This window comes from Cheilinus undulatus, linkage group 18, assembly GCF_018320785.1.
Source record: "Cheilinus undulatus linkage group 18, ASM1832078v1, whole genome shotgun sequence".
Lineage (NCBI taxonomy): Eukaryota > Metazoa > Chordata > Actinopteri > Labriformes > Labridae > Cheilinus > Cheilinus undulatus.
The window spans coordinates 12,308,021-12,327,848 of record NC_054882.1 but is presented as its reverse complement, the minus strand read 5'-3'; the positions used below and the strand labels follow the sequence as shown (position 1 = coordinate 12,327,848).

General features: G+C 41.2%; 1 protein-coding gene across 1 annotated transcript in view; it reads left to right on the top strand.

Annotated features, from left to right (window-relative positions):
• The window catches only part of slc25a21 (solute carrier family 25 member 21), a 189,870-nt gene that overhangs the window by 91,571 nt on the left and 78,471 nt on the right, over nucleotides 1-19,828 (top strand). Inside the window, exon 3 of the mRNA XM_041812631.1 lies at nucleotides 9,129-9,177. Coding sequence (XP_041668565.1) covers nucleotides 9,129-9,177 — 49 coding nt within the window. The remainder of the gene's footprint in view (nucleotides 1-9,128; nucleotides 9,178-19,828) is intronic.

Genomic DNA, 19,828 nt, shown 5'->3' with positions numbered 1-19,828 from the left:
TCAGGCAGGTTGTAATCATTTATAATGGAAGAATAAATCAACACAGCCTTGTAGGAGGTACATCAGATAGATAAGAGCATCAATTGTTTTTTATAAATATTGTTTTTATCGTCATATTTCTGCCCTTTATCCTCTGTTATAGTGTTAAAAACCCAGAGAAAAATACGAGTTTCTGTATCAGAGCCGCGGGTCGCTCGCTGATGTATATCACGATGGTTTTGTTGCTTCGCAAGACAAATTGCAGGAGAGCAGCAGCTCACCGGGCTTGTTTAGCATTCCAGATGAGTTTTGTTTTGAGAAGTATTAATGGAGGACATGGAGGCTCCAGATCTCACCTGCAGGTTCAGTCAGGAGCTCCTGTCAAAACCAGAACAGGCCTGTGAGGTAAAAATCTGTCGTTACACTCGTCTTGTTCCAAGAAAACCAAGGATGAGCAATGATTTTCTACTTTAGTTCTCAATGAACCAGAAATATCTTACATGCTGTAACATGACCAGAAAACAATTTGAGATGTGTTTACATTTCTGTTTCTATGGTTTCTAAAAGTTTGTCGAACATGCTGACTTTTAGCAAACTGATTTTTTTGGTAAGATTTACAGCTACAGCAAGTGACAGCAAAACGATTTGAATTAAAACTGAATATAACAGGGGTCCAGTAGGGCTATAGCTCTTGAGGGAGGCAGCTTTTCTTGGGTATAGGTAGAAGGGGACTCAAAGGAAAAAGGCAGGTAACCAGTGTACCAACACATTAATAAACTAGAAAAGCACTCGGAGAGTGCAGGCCTCCGCCATTAGCCCTATCTCCCAATAGTGAAGAATCCTTTAAAAAGTTCCTGGATCCATCCCCATGTGTCCCCCACCACAGCATTCGCCGATTACTCCCTCCCCGGTGGGATGGAAACACGGTGAGGCAAAGCATTGGCTTTACTACGTGTGGACTGTCATGGCGGAACATTGCCTGCTGGTGCCAACAGATGCACTGACAGTCTCACCCATGGTCTCACCGGACGACTGGAAGTCATGGCAAAGGGTGAATATTCCTCTATTCCTCTCAGCATTGTGAGTATTCTCTCTGTTACGCTCCAACTCGTCTCCTCGACCGGGCATGCGTCTTTAAAACAGACCCACAAATGCTGCTGGGATTGAAGTTACTCATGTCCACCATCTCCTGGTGTAAAGTGGTAACAGAGCAGACCTCCATCATTAGCCCTATCTCCCAATAGTATAGAATCCTTTAAAAAATTCCTGAATCCAGACGGTGATCCGGATCACTCCCAAAATCTAATCAGTTCTTCCTTATGCCATTTCTGATATTTCCTGAAAATTTCATCAAAATCTGTCCACAACTTTTTTGAGTTATGTTACTAACAAACAAACTAACTAACTAAGAAACAAACAAACTAACTAACAAACCCTGCCAATCACATAACCTACTTGGTGGAGATAAAAAATTTCACTAAAATAAACACAAACTGGAAGCAGCTCATCATGAGAGTTTTAGAAGTTGGTCCAGCCACTTTATTCTGGCATAGGTACTGAGATTTAGTCCTGAAACGATTGTGCAGACCACCATTAATTTCAGAATATAAGTCGAGCCACATCGTCATATTGTATGCCGCAGTTTGGGGGTCTCCCAGAGGAAACATGTTTAAGCTGTCATGCTCCTGTGACCGTTTTCAGCAAAGGACATGACCTCTGTACCATCTGTATTCTCCATGCATCAGTTTGCACTCCTGCTAGCTAAAGAGAGTTAGTGGGGCTCTCAGCCTACAGTGATCGTTGTGACATACACACCCACAGCCTGGGAGGTGCTCTGGCTGTCTCCCCTGGTCATATACTTTCTTTGGTGGAAGATTTTTTTTTTCTATCAAACTAGCAGTCCACAACGTTTATTAAAAGTATACCAATGTTTTATTTTGATGCAGGATTATGACCTAATTAGGGGGAAAAGCTGTTAAAAAGTGATGCCTACCCACTTGCTTTGAGTAGTGAAGCTGCTGCATGCAATCCAAAATAAATGGACAAATTTTCAACCATATCAGGTCACATACAGTATGTGGTGTTTACTGCACTAGAGGAAATGATTGTGTAAAACTGTTAAATTGGTCACACTTGTTTAAAGTATGCAGAAAAAACTTTTTGATAAAATTTGTGATAAAATGAAAAACTTATAGATGGGAATTTATGATAGTCAAAGTGTAAAAATGCAGAAATTGTACTCAACCAATCAGAGAACCACAAGACCACCACAGTTACACTTACACTTTAAACAGGGGACCTTCGAGGGACAGACTGCCCCCAGACTTTATTTAGATCCTGGTTCTTAGGTTTTAAACTCGCTGAGTTCCTCAGTGACAATTCCTCCAGAAGAAAGGCAGCTTTCTCTCATCTGTTCTTTTAGGTTTTTGTTTTGCTAACCTTAATTTGGTCCAATAATTTATACTTTGTTGTTTTTTTAAACGAAAAAATCTAATATTAAATAAAATTTCTGAAAGTATGTATAAGAAAATATAATGATCATATTTGAGAAAGTGGCTCGTAAGCTATTATCAGAGAGCGGAGCATTCAGCGGGTCAAGTAAGCGTGTGAAATCGGCATCCACAGCATCTCTCATGCATTAGCCTATTTAACTGTGCGAGCTGTGTTTCCTGTGGCAGTGACCTTCTCCCTGTGGCTGCTGGGAATTACAGTCATTCACTGAGTGTCTCGGCATGATGGATGACACCTGCACCCGTTGAGCAATCGCTCCCTGGTGCACTATTGTTTTCCTTTCTCACTTTTGCGTGGGAGCAAAACTGTGAGCATTCCCGAGCCAAAACCAACTCAGATAATCATCTCATCTGCGTGATGTATGATCATCCCTCTTAAGGAGACAAGTCATCCGACGGCCTGGAATGTCCTGCCAACTAGTGTGGCGGTGGCAGTACCAGTGCTTCCAGTGGTGTTACTTGTCGGGTCTTGAAAAATCAGCTCCTGTGACTAAACGATGATTCTGCACTTTTAACACCTCTGCCTCATTGTTCCTACCACATGGCCTTCTTAGCCAGTGCTTGAAAAGCCAAAATCCACGGCTGTTAAAGCTGCACATGACGTCACCTCTGTGCAATAAGAAAACCAGGCATTCACTTAGAACTTGATGTCGCTACGGTATAAAATGAGTGAAATTTCTCTGTGTCCGTGTTGCTCTTTTGTTTCCGCCGTGCAGTTTGCCTTTACACCTAATCTTGGCACAGAATGCTGCTGTCCTGCAGCAAATATACAAGCATGTTTCTTAATGGCTGTGTTCCAGACACTCCTTTACCATTAACACCTGTGCGTGTGTCTGCAAGGTGTTACATGACAAGCCCTGTCACTACCATTGTGGTCTAGAAACAAAAGGACTTTCAAATAATGGAATCTCCCAGTATGTCTCTCAATGATGCATAGCAAAGCCATAAACGTCATCCAGATGGCAGGTCACTGTAATATTAACCCCACCACCACCTTTCTACTCTCCCTGCAGGAGGGGGAGGTGGGTGCCTGCAGGAGGAGCCAGAGAAGGGAAGGCAGAGCCACGGAGCATCGCCTCTTTAGTTCGCCCCTCGGTGACTGTGCATCACAGTCAGCAGCCGGGTGTGAAGTGCTCCCAAGTGTGTGTGGTTGTATGATTAAACAGTAGTATGTGCTGACAGCTGCAGTGGAAGACCATGATGCACTGGGGTGCAACGGAGCAAGGCGCTGCCTCTCACTGGTGTCAACAAAATTACATAGACAATGTCTTTAGGCGTTTGAAGATGACACCTTTCCATGACGTGCCAAAGCCTTTTTATTGTTTTACATAAAACTTTATTACTGTGAGTGTCAAACTGTGTCTAAACATCAAAAGCAGATATTAATCAGCAATTATTTTCTCCATGGTCTAAAGATCAAATGTGTGACAGCGACAGGTTGGAGCTTGGATCTGTCATCACTTATAAGAACACAACGCCCTTTTCTGCAGCTTTTATGCCGTTTGATTGACAAGATACACAAAAGCGTCTCTTGACTCTTACTTTCTGACATGAAAACACACACGACGTTGCTCTTTTCACCTTTAAATCTCAAACACAGTGAGCTATTGTGCTGAAGTGGTCAAAATAATGTCAGAAAAATCTGTAGTAATTCACAAATAAGTCCTGCAAGGTAAAACTTTTTGGGGGTTATTATCAATCTGTGTATAAAATGACTGTAAATGAATTCTGACCTGGGTTGTAATAGCGCAGATAAATATAAAAACAATTCAAATGAGGTCTAAAAGCTGCTCTACATGTCAAACAGCGGTCAGTGCCAGATTAAAGCCGCACACTTTCTCTTCTTTGAGTCTTTCTTCGAGCCCCTACAGCCTGTCGTCTCATCTGCCATCAGCTGTTCTCGGGTTGTCTCGTCTGCAGAGGCAGTAGACAGAGGCTCAAATAAACACAGCCTGGTTTTGCATGCATGCTTGTCATCACCCCATCTTTTGCAACTGCCATCTTGGAGGAAACTTGCGTTACTAACTGACACAAACTTTGCACAAAGAAACAGGTCCATAGTGCAGTTAAAGTAATGAACACACTGAACTAATCACTGTATCTTTGCACAGGGAGGCGAGCCTGTTAATTAGTCAAAAGTGTTAACTACTGTTACCTCTGTAAGTTAATGAAGCATTTGGTAACCTGGATCCTTTAGAGTTCCTGTAATCTGAGGTTTACGATGAGGCCCAAAATCCAGAGTGGATCAGTTTTAGTGAAGTATCCAGATGTGCACGGGCGCTCAGCTCCTCTGCATTCTTAAAGCTGGGCTTATGTGGTTTTTAATAAAGTATTATTTAAGCTGTGATGAGAAAGGTGTCAAAGACCTGCACCATGATAATCACAGTTAGGTCTTTTAATACTGATGTGTTTTTTACCTCTGTAGGGCCGTCAGGAATATTTCACCAAAGCTTAGTTGATGGTAGTCAAGCAAGTTTTCATTGCATAGATAGTAACATATAAAAATCCCCTAGTCTGTTTCCTTTAAGTCTGTTTACACCCAGGTTGTTCATGTTATACAGAACTTTAATAGAGTAATTATTAGAGTAAAGTCAGTGCCCTGCAGCTGGAATACAAGGGATGATTGATGGAAAACTCTTATTTATTAAGTTAAAATAATTACAATAAATGTTTTTTAGAGATGCACAATATTGGATTATTGCCAATATCCAATATGCTGACATGTACAAATTAATTTTCAGATCAGATGTAAAACATCAGTCCTTAAACACACACTTTAAAATTTAAGACAAGAGGATGAAGAAAGAAAAAGAATTTAGCTGATATAAAACAAACAAAATCTCCTTCTACATCTTGTTCTCTGCTCAAAAATTGTTGTTGTGAATTTCCACCAGATGCATGATGGGAAATAATCTCAAAAGGAATTGTATTCTAGTCTTGTAGTTAGTGACCTTAACCTTGCAAAGCAGATGGATATGCCCGTGTCCATGTTTCTCACTGGTGAATTCATGTTGCAAAGCTCCCGTCTGAACTGTTTGGGCCCGGTTAGAAAGTAACAGGACCAATCAGCGACGAGGGGCAGTACTTTCAGGCACGGTGGAGTCGTGACGTAAGCAAGCAGCGACAAGAAGCCGGTGCAATTATGGTGGAAGACATTAGCGTGGATGCTGCTACAGCACCAGTTTTATCTGAACTTGATGACATTTCTTCATTAAAAGAAGAACAAAGAACGGCAGTGAGTTGTTTTCTTTTCGAAAATGGCAAAAGTCGAGTGACATATCTACAGTCACCAGTCTTTATGGAGTTTACTCCTTCTGTAAGGGTGCAGCTCGGTAGCGCCTCGTCACGTGTTTTGTTGCTCTGGCTACGTTCATGCTGCAGGCCTTAATGCTCAATTCTGGTCTTTTCTCAGATCTGACTTTTTTTTTTTTGCCTGTTCACGCTGCAGTCAACTTCCAAAGATCAGATACGTATCTAATTTAGAACCACATACAAAAGTGGCCTGAATCTAATTCGAAATGGTCAGATTCAATGTGACTTGCGCTGTTCACACTGTCAGAAAAAAAATCAGATACAAGTCACATGTGAGCAAAAAAATCAGATTCAGGTCACTTTCAACTGCAGTGTGAACGTAGCCTCTGATTGGCCCATAAAGATGTGACAGAAAGAACGTTCATCCAATCACCCTCCAAGTTTTTTTTTCAAAGGCTCTGTCCTTTCCCAAACGCTGTGTATGAGGGTTTTACACACTGTGCATCCATCTGGCGTGCCAGGTTATGGTGACCCACAGTCTTTGCAAAATCTTAGTCTGAGACTAAAAACTCCACGGCTTGCAACAATTTAGCAAAGTCCTCTGGTGGACGGCCAGCATTAGTTGAGGAGAGAGAGAGGGCCCATTGGCTGGGGCTATAGCCCCTTTATGGCTACTGCCCTAGCTAGTGGTTGGTGGCCATATAACCATTCAGGTCAGCATGACTGAATAAATAAAATACTAATGACTCTGATGCGTACTAAAAAGTTCTAACAGCTAGTTACCTATTCATGCACAGCCTTAGTTTTAGTCAGTGTCTTGGCCATTGTAAATTCCTTTCTCTGATTATCATGACAATATTTATTCATTTATTATTATGAATTTGCAATTTATGTCATTCCAGCTTTCATGGACTCCCACTAACAATCCTGTTGTTGCTGTTGTGGCGGAATAAAAGGAATGTAGTTTTATTTAGCCGTGACTCAGTCAGGTTTGCAGCAATCATTTTCTAGACTTTTTCACAAGTGTCAAGGCATCCTTTGTTTCTAAAGCTTCTATCTTAAGTCCACTCGGACTGGTTGAGGTAGTTTTTCCCAGACTTTACTCTGCCACCTCTGCATCACCTGTTGGAGCATGTTCTCCCTCTTCCCAGCATCCTTGTGTTTGCACAGGCTGATGAAGCAGACAGACGGACTGGCAGGTTTGGTTTTAACGTGTAATCTGATTACCTGCTGAAAGATTTGGTGCTCCTCAGCTTCTCTCCAGTCTTATCAACAGCCAGCATCCATACATACAGTCCAGTATTTACCTTTTAGCCATAGTTTCATTCACAGCCACAGTCAGGTGACCTGAGCCGTGATGGATGGAGTTTAGTTTGACTCCTGCATGCTGGTAGCTCGGTTCACTACTTCTTATTCCTCCCATTTGTACATTCAAATGCAGCTATAGACAAAGTAATTTTTTCTGTGGTATTTCACTTGATAATTACTTCCCCGGAAAAACCCCAGAAGACACATTCTTTTATAGACAATATGTTTAACTGAGCACATTAGAAAGGTCCATATTGCACAGCAGCTGTGTACACACAGAGGAATCTGCAGGGGAAGCCCTCAGAGCAGCAGTAAAAGGATGCTGTGAGAAATGTGAGTTTAAAAAAAGACCTGATTGAGTCAGAAGGCCCCCGTGCCAAAGCAGTGGCTTTTTAAACACAGATGCACATAGTTAGCATGTGTGCAAAACCTCAGAGTCCCTTGCTCATCATCCTGCTGCATTGATTCTCCAGCTGCTGGCGCAAGATCTGGCTCTGCATGCATGATATGGTCAGTGGCTTCAGCCCTTCAGAATGAGTAGAATTCTGAGATAAGGCTCATTGGATCTCTGATTCAGATAAATGTTCATGCAAAGATGACTCCTGCCCCACTTGGCTGTCTGGCAGCTTTCTAATCAGATAGGCTGTCATATTTGACCTAAAATATCTTCATGATCGTGTAGATATGAAAGAGTTCACACTGGGTGTATGTTTAACTTTAGTAAAGCGACTGGACAGGACTTTCAGGTTTAAAAAAGAAGGGCTAATGGAGGATCAACATCATTTCTTTATCATCAAACAGTCCTAAATCCAACAGCATTCAAGTTCAATGAGCATGAACACAATCAGAGCTCCAAGAGGAGGTGTTGAAGTGTAGTTAATTTTTAAGGTTAGGCTCTTCTGTGATGGGATAGCATTACTCTTAGATACACAGTATGTATGACAGCTTTATCTCTGCTGACATGCATCGTTTATGTGCTGAAATGTTGTCCTATGTACAAGGGGAAAGTGAAATTCAAAAGGCAGAGAGTAGCAAATTTGACCCCCTGAGACTGATGAGTAGACCTTTTGAAACTTAATACTCTTAATAATTAATGACTTTTCAACCATATATTGCAGCCACTTACTTTTTCCTTCCTGAAGCCCTCTGTTTTGCCGTTCTGTTGACACTCACACTTATGGTCCCCTTTCTAGTGAGCCTGGAACTTGGGTGACTTTCCAGGGCATTTAAAGATTAAATCCATACCTGTAACTCTGGTATTAAATGTGTTTTTTCCCTATTTAATCAATTTTCATTGTTTCTAGCACTAGTAGCACTAGCATTAGTTGCCATATTGTTTTGTCACATGGGCTGTGGCAACCAATTGCAGACTGTTTTGTCACTGTGTCATAAATTGCAAAACATGTCTTACTGGGCAGAATCTGTGAAGTGGCCCTCAGAGTCTGTGAAGTGGCCCTCAGAGTCTGTGACGTAGCCCTCAAAGTCTGTGAAGTGGCCCTCAGAGTCTATGATGTGGCCCTCAGAGTCTGTGACATGGCCCTCAGAGTCTTTGACGTGACCCTCAGAGTCTTTAACGTGGCCCTCAGAGTCTGTGACGTGGCCCTCAGAGTCTATGATGTGGCCATCAGAGTCTATGATGTGGCCCTCAGAGTCTGTGACATGGCCCTCAGAGTCTTTGACGTGGCCCTCAGAGTCTGTGACATGGCCCTCAGAGTCTGTGATGTGGCCCTCAGGGTCTGTGATGATTTGGCCCTCAGAGTCTGCGATGTGACCCTCAGAGTCTGTAATGTGGCCCTCAGAGTCTGTGATGATTTGGCCCTCAGAGTCTGTGATGTCATGGCCTTCAAGGAGAGTTATAACCCATATTCTGGGGATTTTTTTTTTCTAGACTCGAGGTAGAAAAGACTTAAAGTGTGTGTTATGTGTGAATTCCTGTATTTAGGCCTGTAGAACCTCGCTGGAATAAGCTAAAAATGTGTTTCTCTGATCAGAGATAGAAAAGAAGTTCTTTTTTCCATCATGCTCAGCCATAATGAATGATCTCTGGAGTTACTAATCTTGATGGATTCTGTCTTTCAGGTCTGGTGGAGATCTGCTTGATGCATCCCCTTGATGTGGTAAAGACCAGGTAAGCCACCTGTTCAACATCATTCTTTTTTCTGGGGCTGTCAGAGTTAATGCATTAGTTATTAATTAAGGATCATAATTGGTGCAATAATTTCCTAAGTCACATTAATCTCATGCTTTATTGTCCCTTTTAGTGAAGCTACTGCAGCATCTCTGTAGTGATTAAAAATCAGTCCACCACTTCTCATTAATGTCTCACTTAAATTTAGTAGTCAGAGTCAGAGGGCATCAAACATTACCTTTTTCCTGTAAACTTATTTCATTTTTATCCATAATAAGTTCATTATGGTCATAATCTTCAATCTATCAGAAGTTCCTTATTTTTATTTCAAAATAAAAGTGTGTATCTAAACAGGAAGTCATTTACTTTTTGTTTAAGACAGTAGAATGGTCCAAAATTAGCAAAAACTGTTTTAATGCAGAATAGTTGAATTTCTAAATTGGGGGATTAATCAAGATTAGCCACACAAATCCTGAGATTAATCATACTTAAATGTTTAAGGGTTGGACAGCTGTAATAGGGTCATATTTTGTGTATTTTTCTCTTATGTGGCAGTCTTCTTACAGGAAAGATATTTGCTCCACATCTGCTTTGAATCCTCAGTCCAGAGCCTGAGACATACTGTGGATTATGAAATGCATCATTTACCCATTTATTCCCCACAAATGAGTCAATTCAGACGGTTTCATGTCTGCCACAGACCTTAACTTTAAACCTCATTACTTAATTGAATAAAATGGCCTTTTTAATTTTTATGCATGGCCTGAAGTGTTCTTTAAAACATGAAATCTTTGCTGAATGAATCAGATGCCTTTAAACATGACTTATTTGCCTAATTTTCCATCATATTCTCCTGTTTGTGCATTGTGCATGAGCGCCAGCAGTCCTGAGCTGCAGCGTGATCAGGAACCTCACACCACAGTGTCCCAGCCAGCCATAAACAGGTCGTGGGCTTCTACTAAAGCTTTATAGTCCTTCACAGGCCCAGCCAAGACCTCTGGCTTCATTTTCAGCCCCCCCTTGCCCCTTACCTGTCAGTAAATCGTGCTGCCTTTTCTGTCATTTACTGCAGCAGTTTCTTGGTAAATAAATTGCTTGGCGTGCCTTTAAAAAAAAATGAGATGGTTGCACTTTGAAGGCAGTGCCACCGTCAGAACACAGGGAGGGAAACGCGGGGATAAAAGCCCAGGGTGAGCAGCGTTGTTCTAGTCGATATTCGATACTTTGAAGGCCCGCGCTGTGATTTATGCCCACGCGGAGAAGCTAAAGAGGTTTATTACAGGTAAGTCCGTCCTCACACAGGGTCAGGGTTAAAAGTGCACCCACTATTTTCTTTGTAATATTCTTCCTTAAAAAGTGGTAAAAGCTGCACTAAAAATGGACAGGTTTATCTGTTTGTTTTCTCTGTTTGTGTTGCCATGTGTTTATGCTGGTCGCTGCTCTGTTGCTTTAAAAGGATCATAGAAAATGCTTCCTTGTAGACTTTATGGTAGTGCAGGAGAAAGAGGAGTCTTTCCTGTTTAATTTGGAGATTTTAGACATCATTGATTTGGGGAATCAGGAACTAGGTTGATGCTTATTTAAGAACAGAAATCAGCACAGAAACACACCACGGAGGCATGAATAAGCAGGTAAACTCCATGCATGTTCTCACACTTTACATCCACACATGAATTCATAAAGCTAGCATACATAACAGCTAATTGGGACACTGAGGGAGCTGAAATCTATTAGCAGGAACCTTGGAGCCGAGAGTCAGACACAGACACACCTCCACTGGGTCTCTCGCTCAGGCATGGCTCTTATTAGGCCTCGGCTCCTGCTTTAATGTCCACCGGTCCAAATTGAATGGCAACTGGAGTAAATTTACTTTTTTCCACCAACTAGAAATCAAAGGCATTTTTTTCTCTTTCTTTCTCCACTTTTTTTTCTCTCTCTTGGCGAGGTAAGTTTGACTAACCATACCTGCCTTGGCTCATGTTTACCCACTCTCTAAATGAGGGTTTATCTTTGTGCTCTCAGTGGGGGATGAGGAGGAGGAGTGTGGAGGAAGCTGGTGTAGAAACACTTCGCCAGTAGCCAAAAGTTTCTGTTGTGAGTTAAAAAAGGAACACTTGGCAGCTTAGTCCTTTAAACAAATACTGATTCATCCTTCAACATGACAGTTTTGGCACATGAATTAAAGCTGCATTCCAGAGGTTTGAAAAAATCAGAGCACCATTTTCTTAACATGATTGATAGGGTAGAACACGGACTGTTGAGATAAAATCTTCAGGTCAGAAGTCTGCTATAAAGGCAAACAGCAGCATGCACTTCTGTGGACCACACTGGACCTAGCTTTAAAAAATGAGATGTGAAAGTCATGTCAGATGATTCACAGTGTTTCTCTCTCTCCTTTGTTGTTGCACTTTCACTCCCCGTTGTGTTGCTTGCTGACCAGTCGAGCCATGACCCTTGTTACTCACCTTTACTAACAAGTCCATCTATCTTACATCTAAGGGACTCCTGCAGAGCAGAGCTTCCATCAGAGTGACTAACAGCCACTTTCATCGTTGTCAAACGCTTGAATGTGCATACATTTGTAGAGGCCAGCTTCAAATTAGCACGTGAATGCAGTGCATGTAGTGTTCAAAGGGCTGCCATTCTAAGGACTTTCAATCCTGGACATGTGGCTTTTAATCAGGCTGCAATAATTATGGGATAGATTGATTTGTAACCTGTTCTGATTTCTAAACCTCTGACACATATCTAAATTTCTCTGGATTAAAATCTAGGTTTTCAAACAATTATAAATTTTAATCTAAATTAATCTTCACTGTTTGTTACATTTATAAATTTCACATTTTTCTGTGTAGATCATTTCCTGTGCCATTTAAGTTGTTTGTCTTAAATTAAAGGCAGTTGACTTCCTGTTTGGATACAGACCTGCTTTTAATTTGAAAGACAACAGGAAATGCCGTGTAGACTGAAGACTATAACATGCATTTAACCACTTAAAAGGAACTTGTACTGGATCTTACAGGACATAAGGGTAGAGTAAAATGGATTGATGTCCTCTGACTGCTCCACTGAGATATCTGAGTTTTTAAAGTAAATGACTCGTTAGGGAGCAGTGGTGGAATGATTATTAATATTAATAAGGAGCAGTCGTGGGCTTATCATTATTATTATTACTATCAGTATTGTTATTATTATTATTGTTGTTGTTGTTGTTATTAATAATAAAAGTAATCATAATAATAATAAGGCAAGTGGTGGACTGATTATTATTATTATTAATAATATTATTAGAATTATCATTATTATAAAGGAGCAGTGGTGGGCTGATTATTATTTTTATTTTTAATAATATTAAAATTATCATTATTATAATGGAGCAGTGGTGGGCTGATTATTATTTTTATTTTTAATATTATTAGAATTATCATTTTTATAATGGAGCAGTGGTGGACTGATTATTATTTTATTATTAATATTATTAGAATTATCATTACTTTAATGGATCAGTGGTGGACTGATTATTATTATTATGACTATTTTTATTATTATCATGACTTTCATTACTATTGTTATAATTGTTATTTTTTTAATGAGCAGTGGTGGACTTATTATTAGTATTATTATTATTAATACTATTATTATTACTGTTATTATTATTATTATTATTAGGGGGCAGTGGTGGACTTATTATCATCACTGTCATCGTCACACTTTTAAAACTATTAGTATTATTATTATTAAGTAGCAGTGGTGGAATTATTATTTTATTATTATGATTAATCAGGAGGAGTGGTGGGCTTATTATCATTATTATGTAGTTATCGTTATAATTATTATTTCTTTTTATATACACATCATTATTATTAAGAAATAGTGGTACACTGATTTCACATCAATGTGGCTGCAGAGAGAAGCTGGCGTGGATTAACCAAAGTGTGCTGTAAGGGACAATAAAGCATGCAGTTAATCGCAATTAGAAAAAATGAATGCACTAATTGTGGAGGCTAATTAATTGCAATTAATGCATGAATGCTAATAGCCCTAACTGCTCTGAGGAACTGGTCTTGAGCTTTGTGAAACACTGATCCACATTTCCCCCATTTCAGACACTTTTCATTAAAGTAGTTAACAAAGCTCTTTGGCCACAGCCCTTTATTAGTAACAGGACGTGTTGAGTGAATTGGCCTCAGGAACCTGCAAAATAGGGAATTACCTCTTTCCCATGAGCTTGTTTTCTCTGAGTTTTAATACAGGCAGATGTGATCTGATTGACAAAGACAAATGAGCGGACTTCATTTCTTGCATAAAGACATCAATGATGGAGAACAGGTGTGTGTAACCATGAGTTTTTACAGACTAATCTTCATTAATAACAGTTCTGTTTCTTGTTGTTGTTGCTCTAATACCAGTCTAACAGCGAATCAGGAAATTGAGACTTTTGCATTGATAATACCCGGTTGAAATGTAAATGTAGCATGCTTCACACAAAGTAAACCCTTAATTATCCCTAACCCTGAACCCCTCCTTGGTTAGAAACAGGAATGTCGGGGTGAAGACGGAGGGTGCGACGCTGCGTGGCAAGGGAGGGCAGTCGTCAGGTTAGCAGAGAGAGACAGTGCGACCGGAGTTACAGCTTTTCATTAACCTGGAAACCACCTAGTTACATGGTTCATGGGCTGGTCTCAGCTCACTTGGAGGTAACAAAGGGTGTCGGGCGGCTCTTTCTGCAGGGGGCTGTGTGCTCGGGGCACCCCATCTGACTCTGATCAGGTTCTCCCTCTCATTAGAGAGTCGCACTGAGTCTGCGTTTCCCTTCATGTCGAGATCCTGTTACATGGAGCTCCACCCTAATGCACATGTAGGCTCATCTAAAAGCAGCTTTCCATCACCCCCTTCAACTTCCGTCAAAAATTAAAGCCACGCCTTCCCCGTGTTTGTGTCTTTCTGAGCAAGCCCTCATGTCATTGTGAACTTCCTGCCTTCTCCACACTGTGCAAATAATCCGATATGTTTGCCCCAGTGATCCTCAAAGATGTTTGCAACGATTCCCGTTGGAGCCACTCCTTCTCCTGCTGCTTCATGTTCTTACCTCAGTATATTCCCTCCTCCGTATGTTTCCTCCACTCTGACTAGAGAATGGAGTAAAGTTGTTGTGCATTCAGTAACTATTGGCTTTAAGGGAGTGTGGCAAAGAGAAAGCCACTGCTGAAAAAAAACATAAATCTGGACTGGAGTTCAGCAAAGGACATGTGGGAGACTCCATGGTGAATTGGAAGAAAGTCCAAAATGGTGCTTTTTCAGACAAGCCACTGAACACTGCACATCACCACAAACACACCATCCCCACTATGAAGCACAGGGGTGGCAGCATCATACTGTGAGGATGCTTCTCAGCAGGCTTGTAAAGGTAGAGGGTAAAATGAATGAGGCAAATTATAGGAAAATCCTGGAGGACAATCTTATTCAGTCTGACAGAGAACTACAGCATCAGGGAAGATTTATTTTCCAGTAAGACAATGAGCTGAAGCGTACAGAGAAAGCTACACAGAAATGGTTTAAAGACAACAAGGGGGATGTTGTGGAGTGGCAAAGTCAAAGCCCAGACCTCAACCCAATAGAGAACTAGTGGATGGACTTGAAAACGGCTGTTCACGTCTGATCCTTGTACAACCTGACAGAGCTTTAGCAGTTTAGCAAAGAAGAATGTAGAAAATTACAGAGTCCAGATGTTTGAGACTGACAGAGACCTATCCACACAGACTCAGTGCTGTGATTGCAGCCAAAGGGGACTCTACTAGATACTGACTAGAAGGGGGTGAATTAAACAGTCACTTATTTTAAATTACATATTTCTATTTAATTGACATTACTTTGTAGAAATCTGTTTTCACTTTGACATTAAAGAGGTTTATTTTACTTTATTTCATTTTTTTTTTTCTCAAAATAAGCCAAATTATATTGACCATGATTGATTTTAACCCTGGCTGGGTTCTGCCTCTCAACTGGCTGTCTATACACACATGACTTTTGCAACACTTGTGCTTCAGTTGTAACTGATGTTTTGTGAGTATTTTGACAACTTAGAGCAAAACTAAACTAAGTCCACAATTACAAATCGGTGTACACATTCGCAGATCTGCACAAGCATCTGTGGATCTTTGTACGGATTTGCAGATCTGTGAACACATGTGGAGTTTTTTGCTGGAAGTTCCAGTCTTCACTCAGTCACAAAATGTACTTTTGTTCTCTGGTCCCAAAGTCTGTCTTGAAATGGATAAAAGGAGTTTTAGGTTTGCTGCTTCTGCAGCCTGGAATCTGCTACAGGAGACCTTATGTCTTGAAGAGCTGGTGTCTTTAATTTTTTTTAAAGGTAGATTAAAGGCATCAAAGTAGGATGTATCAGGTTGTAGATGTTTTGACTGATGACTTCCTGCTCTGTGACTCTGGATTTGGTATCTCTGTGATTGTATTTGTTCTGTGAACTTGTGTTTTCACCTTTCTTAATTGTGCTGCTGCCTGACTTGGGCAGGCACTATTGTGAATGAGATTTTTCATCTCAGTGAGGTTTTCCTGCTTAAATGAATTCATATAAATCAATAAATTTGCAGATCTTATCACGCATTTGCAAATCTGTATACACTATTGCAGATTTGTGTACAGATCTGTGCATGTATTTGCGGATCTGTACAAGCATTTGCAGATCTGTGCACGCATTTGCAAAATCTATATACACATTTGCACATTTGTGTACAGATCCATGTATGCATTTGTTGATCCACATATGCATTTGCAAATAATTTTGCAACAATAATAGCTCCATACAGTTGTAGAACAACAGGCTGTAGATGCTAGCAGAGTCATGTTTGTGACAAATCTATTATATTACTGTTCCTGATCAATCATGGTTGATGTGCTTCTGTGTAGCAGTTCCTACCACAAGTGGTCTAGCCAGGAGTCCATCCTTTGGCATCTTGCACTGTCTTTGCCAGCATGACATCCCTCTTTTTGTCAGCAATGCATGACATCTTTGAGAGGGGGCGTCAGCACGATGTTTATTTTATGACAGTGCGGTTAGACTCAAAGACCTCTGGTGGGTGCCAAAGTGCACTAAACTCAGTTTCTGTATATTGTTGCTTTAAATAAGATGCTTGAAGAAAACATACTTATTTGATTAACCCACATGAGTGGAAACATCACACCAACATAAAGTTAACGAGTGCAATTTCAGTAAACACTGCTTAGTTTGGAACTTACATAACAACAACATAAAGACTCCACAACAATGCCATTTAAGGAGGGATTTCTCAAATGCACAGATGCCACATTTTTTACTTGGAATGGTAAAGTGGATTTCACTTTCTTGGTGCCTTTTTGGTCTTCCAAATCTGATGGTGCTTTTACACTACATGTCCCATGAACCTTTTCTTTTTAACACTGAGGGCAAAGGCTGCTAAGTAAAGTGCAAACATTTCACATTGATGCACTGATTGCTATTCGCTCTGGAGTAACTTGTGGTTCAAGAATAATCCTGCTGCAGGAGCTGGGGATTGAACTACTGACTATTAAACTGAGAGACAACCCACTCTAGCACTGCCTACTATAAATAATGATAGGAGGCATGTGGAACCTTCCTTTCAGTGAGGCTCTATAATAGATGACTACTTTAAAATAAAGTCCTCCCTGTGAATGTTGACATTTTCTACCAGTTGCACCAGCACTGAGACAGAATACTGTGTAGTCTTCTGTAAATTTTGATTCCTGCAGCCGTCTTGTTAAGCCTGTTGTTGAATCAGCCATTATTTTTGTTAGAATAAACCAAATTATAAAGCAACATCAAGAGCATCAAGTTGTTTAAGTTTGGATCACTTGGTCTGACTTTGTAGCTTGTTGGTGATTATGTAATGTTTTCCTCTAAACCCCACCGTACATGTGTTCTGGAGGATTGTATTGAATCATGCAATTCTCTAAATCGATTGTATGACATGGCTGTCAGAGTCATTGCAAACCACTAAGTCAAGCCTGATTAGAAAAACCTGGTGCTGGCTCTTGCTTGTGGTCCCACTCGGGGGCCTTGAAAGTGATCTTTGATGAGGTCTTTGACGGATGACGTTCAGTCTGTTTGGGGAAAACATGACAGCGCAGAGGATGGCCCAAAGGCTTCTCCCCCTTCTCTCCCACCTCCACCTCCGTTTGCCCCCAACTGCTCGGTGAACCCCGGTGCACTTGTGGAGGAATCCCTGACACAACCCTCACACAGCAGGGCACAAAGCAGCAGCAGCCTGGTAGCTGATCTCTGCTTGTAAAGGAGCAGGCAGGTCAGCGGTCGTCAAGACGGCTCCTTATCCCCCCGGCACTGTGAGACTGCAGGCTAAGACTTTACTCACAGTGTAAAGCCAAACACATGCAGCATGCATGCAGGCTGAACTGAGCTCAGTGTGAGCGTTTCTTACAGTGCTAGAGAAGAGGGCGAGTGAGCCCAGACAGAGAGAGAGAGAGAGAGAGGCATAGGGGCAGCAGATTTGGATGGATTAATAAATGTGTTTGGATTCACATTCTCCTGGAAGATAGATTCTGTATGAAAAAGTGGCTGAGTAAAAAGTTTGGATATTTAAAGTAAATTCAAGATGGACAACCATAACATAATTAGCCCCAAGGTCTCCGTCTGCATACAAAAGCAGCACTGAACGGTTGTGGTACTGGTCTGGTCTGACACTTTTCCACCAGATCTGGCAGTATGAGCTCAGATTGGTCCCCGTGACTTGAGTCTGTGGGAGTTAGGATATTTATTGTTGCACAAACAGCTTAAATGAAACCTTCATCCTGCTGAACTAACTAAAAGTCAACAGTCTACGACTAGTAGACCATCAAAACAGTTATTAGTTGCATCCCTACTGCAGATGGAGAACACCCTACAGGGGCTACAAGGCTGAGATGGTCTCACCCAGTCGTCGTCATCCTACTTTTTGCGCTCATCAGAGTCACACATCCTAACCATTGACCATTTTCTGTCCTTTTACAAACACATCAACTTGCAAGACAAACTCTCTCTGTCACCTTGGCATATGAGACACACTGATAAATGTCACTGTGATGACATTACCTTCTCTTCATGCAGGATCATAATCTTCTGGCTGATTGGTGTAAACTACCCATCACCCACCAGTTCAGTATCCCCAAGACTCACTTTGATGTTGACTAAGTCAGTTCCTCATGGTAAGAGCCATTGCATATGAATGCAGTCTGTTGGCAAATCACTCAGTCCAGAGCTTCTGTGTCTAGTCCAAGTAGAATCTTTCATGAGCGCTCCTGCAGGCATTAGCTAGAAATCAGTCCATGTGGAGAGAAAAAGAGGCGGACCCCACTGGCTTTAATGCAATCCAGGAACCCATCGGCTGTTTAGCTTTCTGTTATTCTCTATCATCTGACAACTGCATACAAGTACAGCTAACAGTGCACCCTAAGACATCATCTTCCAGCTCTGGCTCTACTCCTGCTGCTCTCGTTAAGAGCTAAACTGTCAGCAACACCTGGGAAGGAAAAGGAAAAGGAAAGTCATGGTTGGGTGTCCTTCCTCGCTAACTGCAGGCTACACCAGAAGCCCAGAAAAGCTGGCCATTGCTCCAAGTGACTATTATTTCATCAGACGGGGCATCCTAGTGGTCCAAGCTGTATATAATTCATATTTTTTGCAAAATGCTGAAAACTAAGCTACAAAAACCAGAGGGGATTTCTATTAATGTTGAGACAGATGTTGCTGCAGCTGCTCACAGATGTCTGAGATGTAACCAGCAGTGACCAATAGATTGCTACATTAGAGATTTCACCTATAGATAGAGGAACCCATAAAGTGCAGATGTGCATGTCAGTGTGTGTGTGTGTTGCACTGGAGCACCTGTATTCATTATCAGTGAAGGGGTTCACATTCCACCACACTAATTACAGAGTGGAGGCATTGTGTGCTTTGATTTCACTAGACCCTGACTGTGCTGCAACCACAGTGCCGCCCCCCTGCTGCCCAATCTCTCTTTCTTTTGGACGTTCAAAACACACGCATGCATTTCCATCTATCCATTATCCTGCCTCCATCAACACTTTTACGGCCTCTTATGAGTTTTTGCAGTTTAGAGTGATTTGTTAAGACACTTCTTTGTCAAAGTAATGCATTTCCAAGCTGAAGTCAATGCACACAGTTTGATGTCTTGGCATTTTGCTCTCATTTACAGCATTTGTGCTCACTTTTGTTGATGCAGCCATGATAATCTGCAGCTATGTGAGCAGATACCAGAGTACCAAACATGGCCGATCAGTGCAGATGAGTTCCTCCATGTCAAAGCAGGTATCCGTACATTCTTGCAAAACTTAAGGTCATGTGCTGGTGGAAGATGCTTTCAGGGTTGCTGTCAAAATGGGTATGCAGAAATTTATGCAATGTCTCTTTTTGAACATCATTTCCTTCTCCTTTGTACTTCTTTTGTATTATCTTTGAATGATGTTGGCTATCCAGTTTCTGTCGTCTTCTGAACAACAAAGATGAGCTTGTGATTGGCCCTGGGTGACAACAGATTTGATAGAATTCATCAGTAGGAACACATTTAGTTGTTGTACATGCAGATCTTACTGCCTGGATTGCAATGGCAAGGTTTCAGTATGA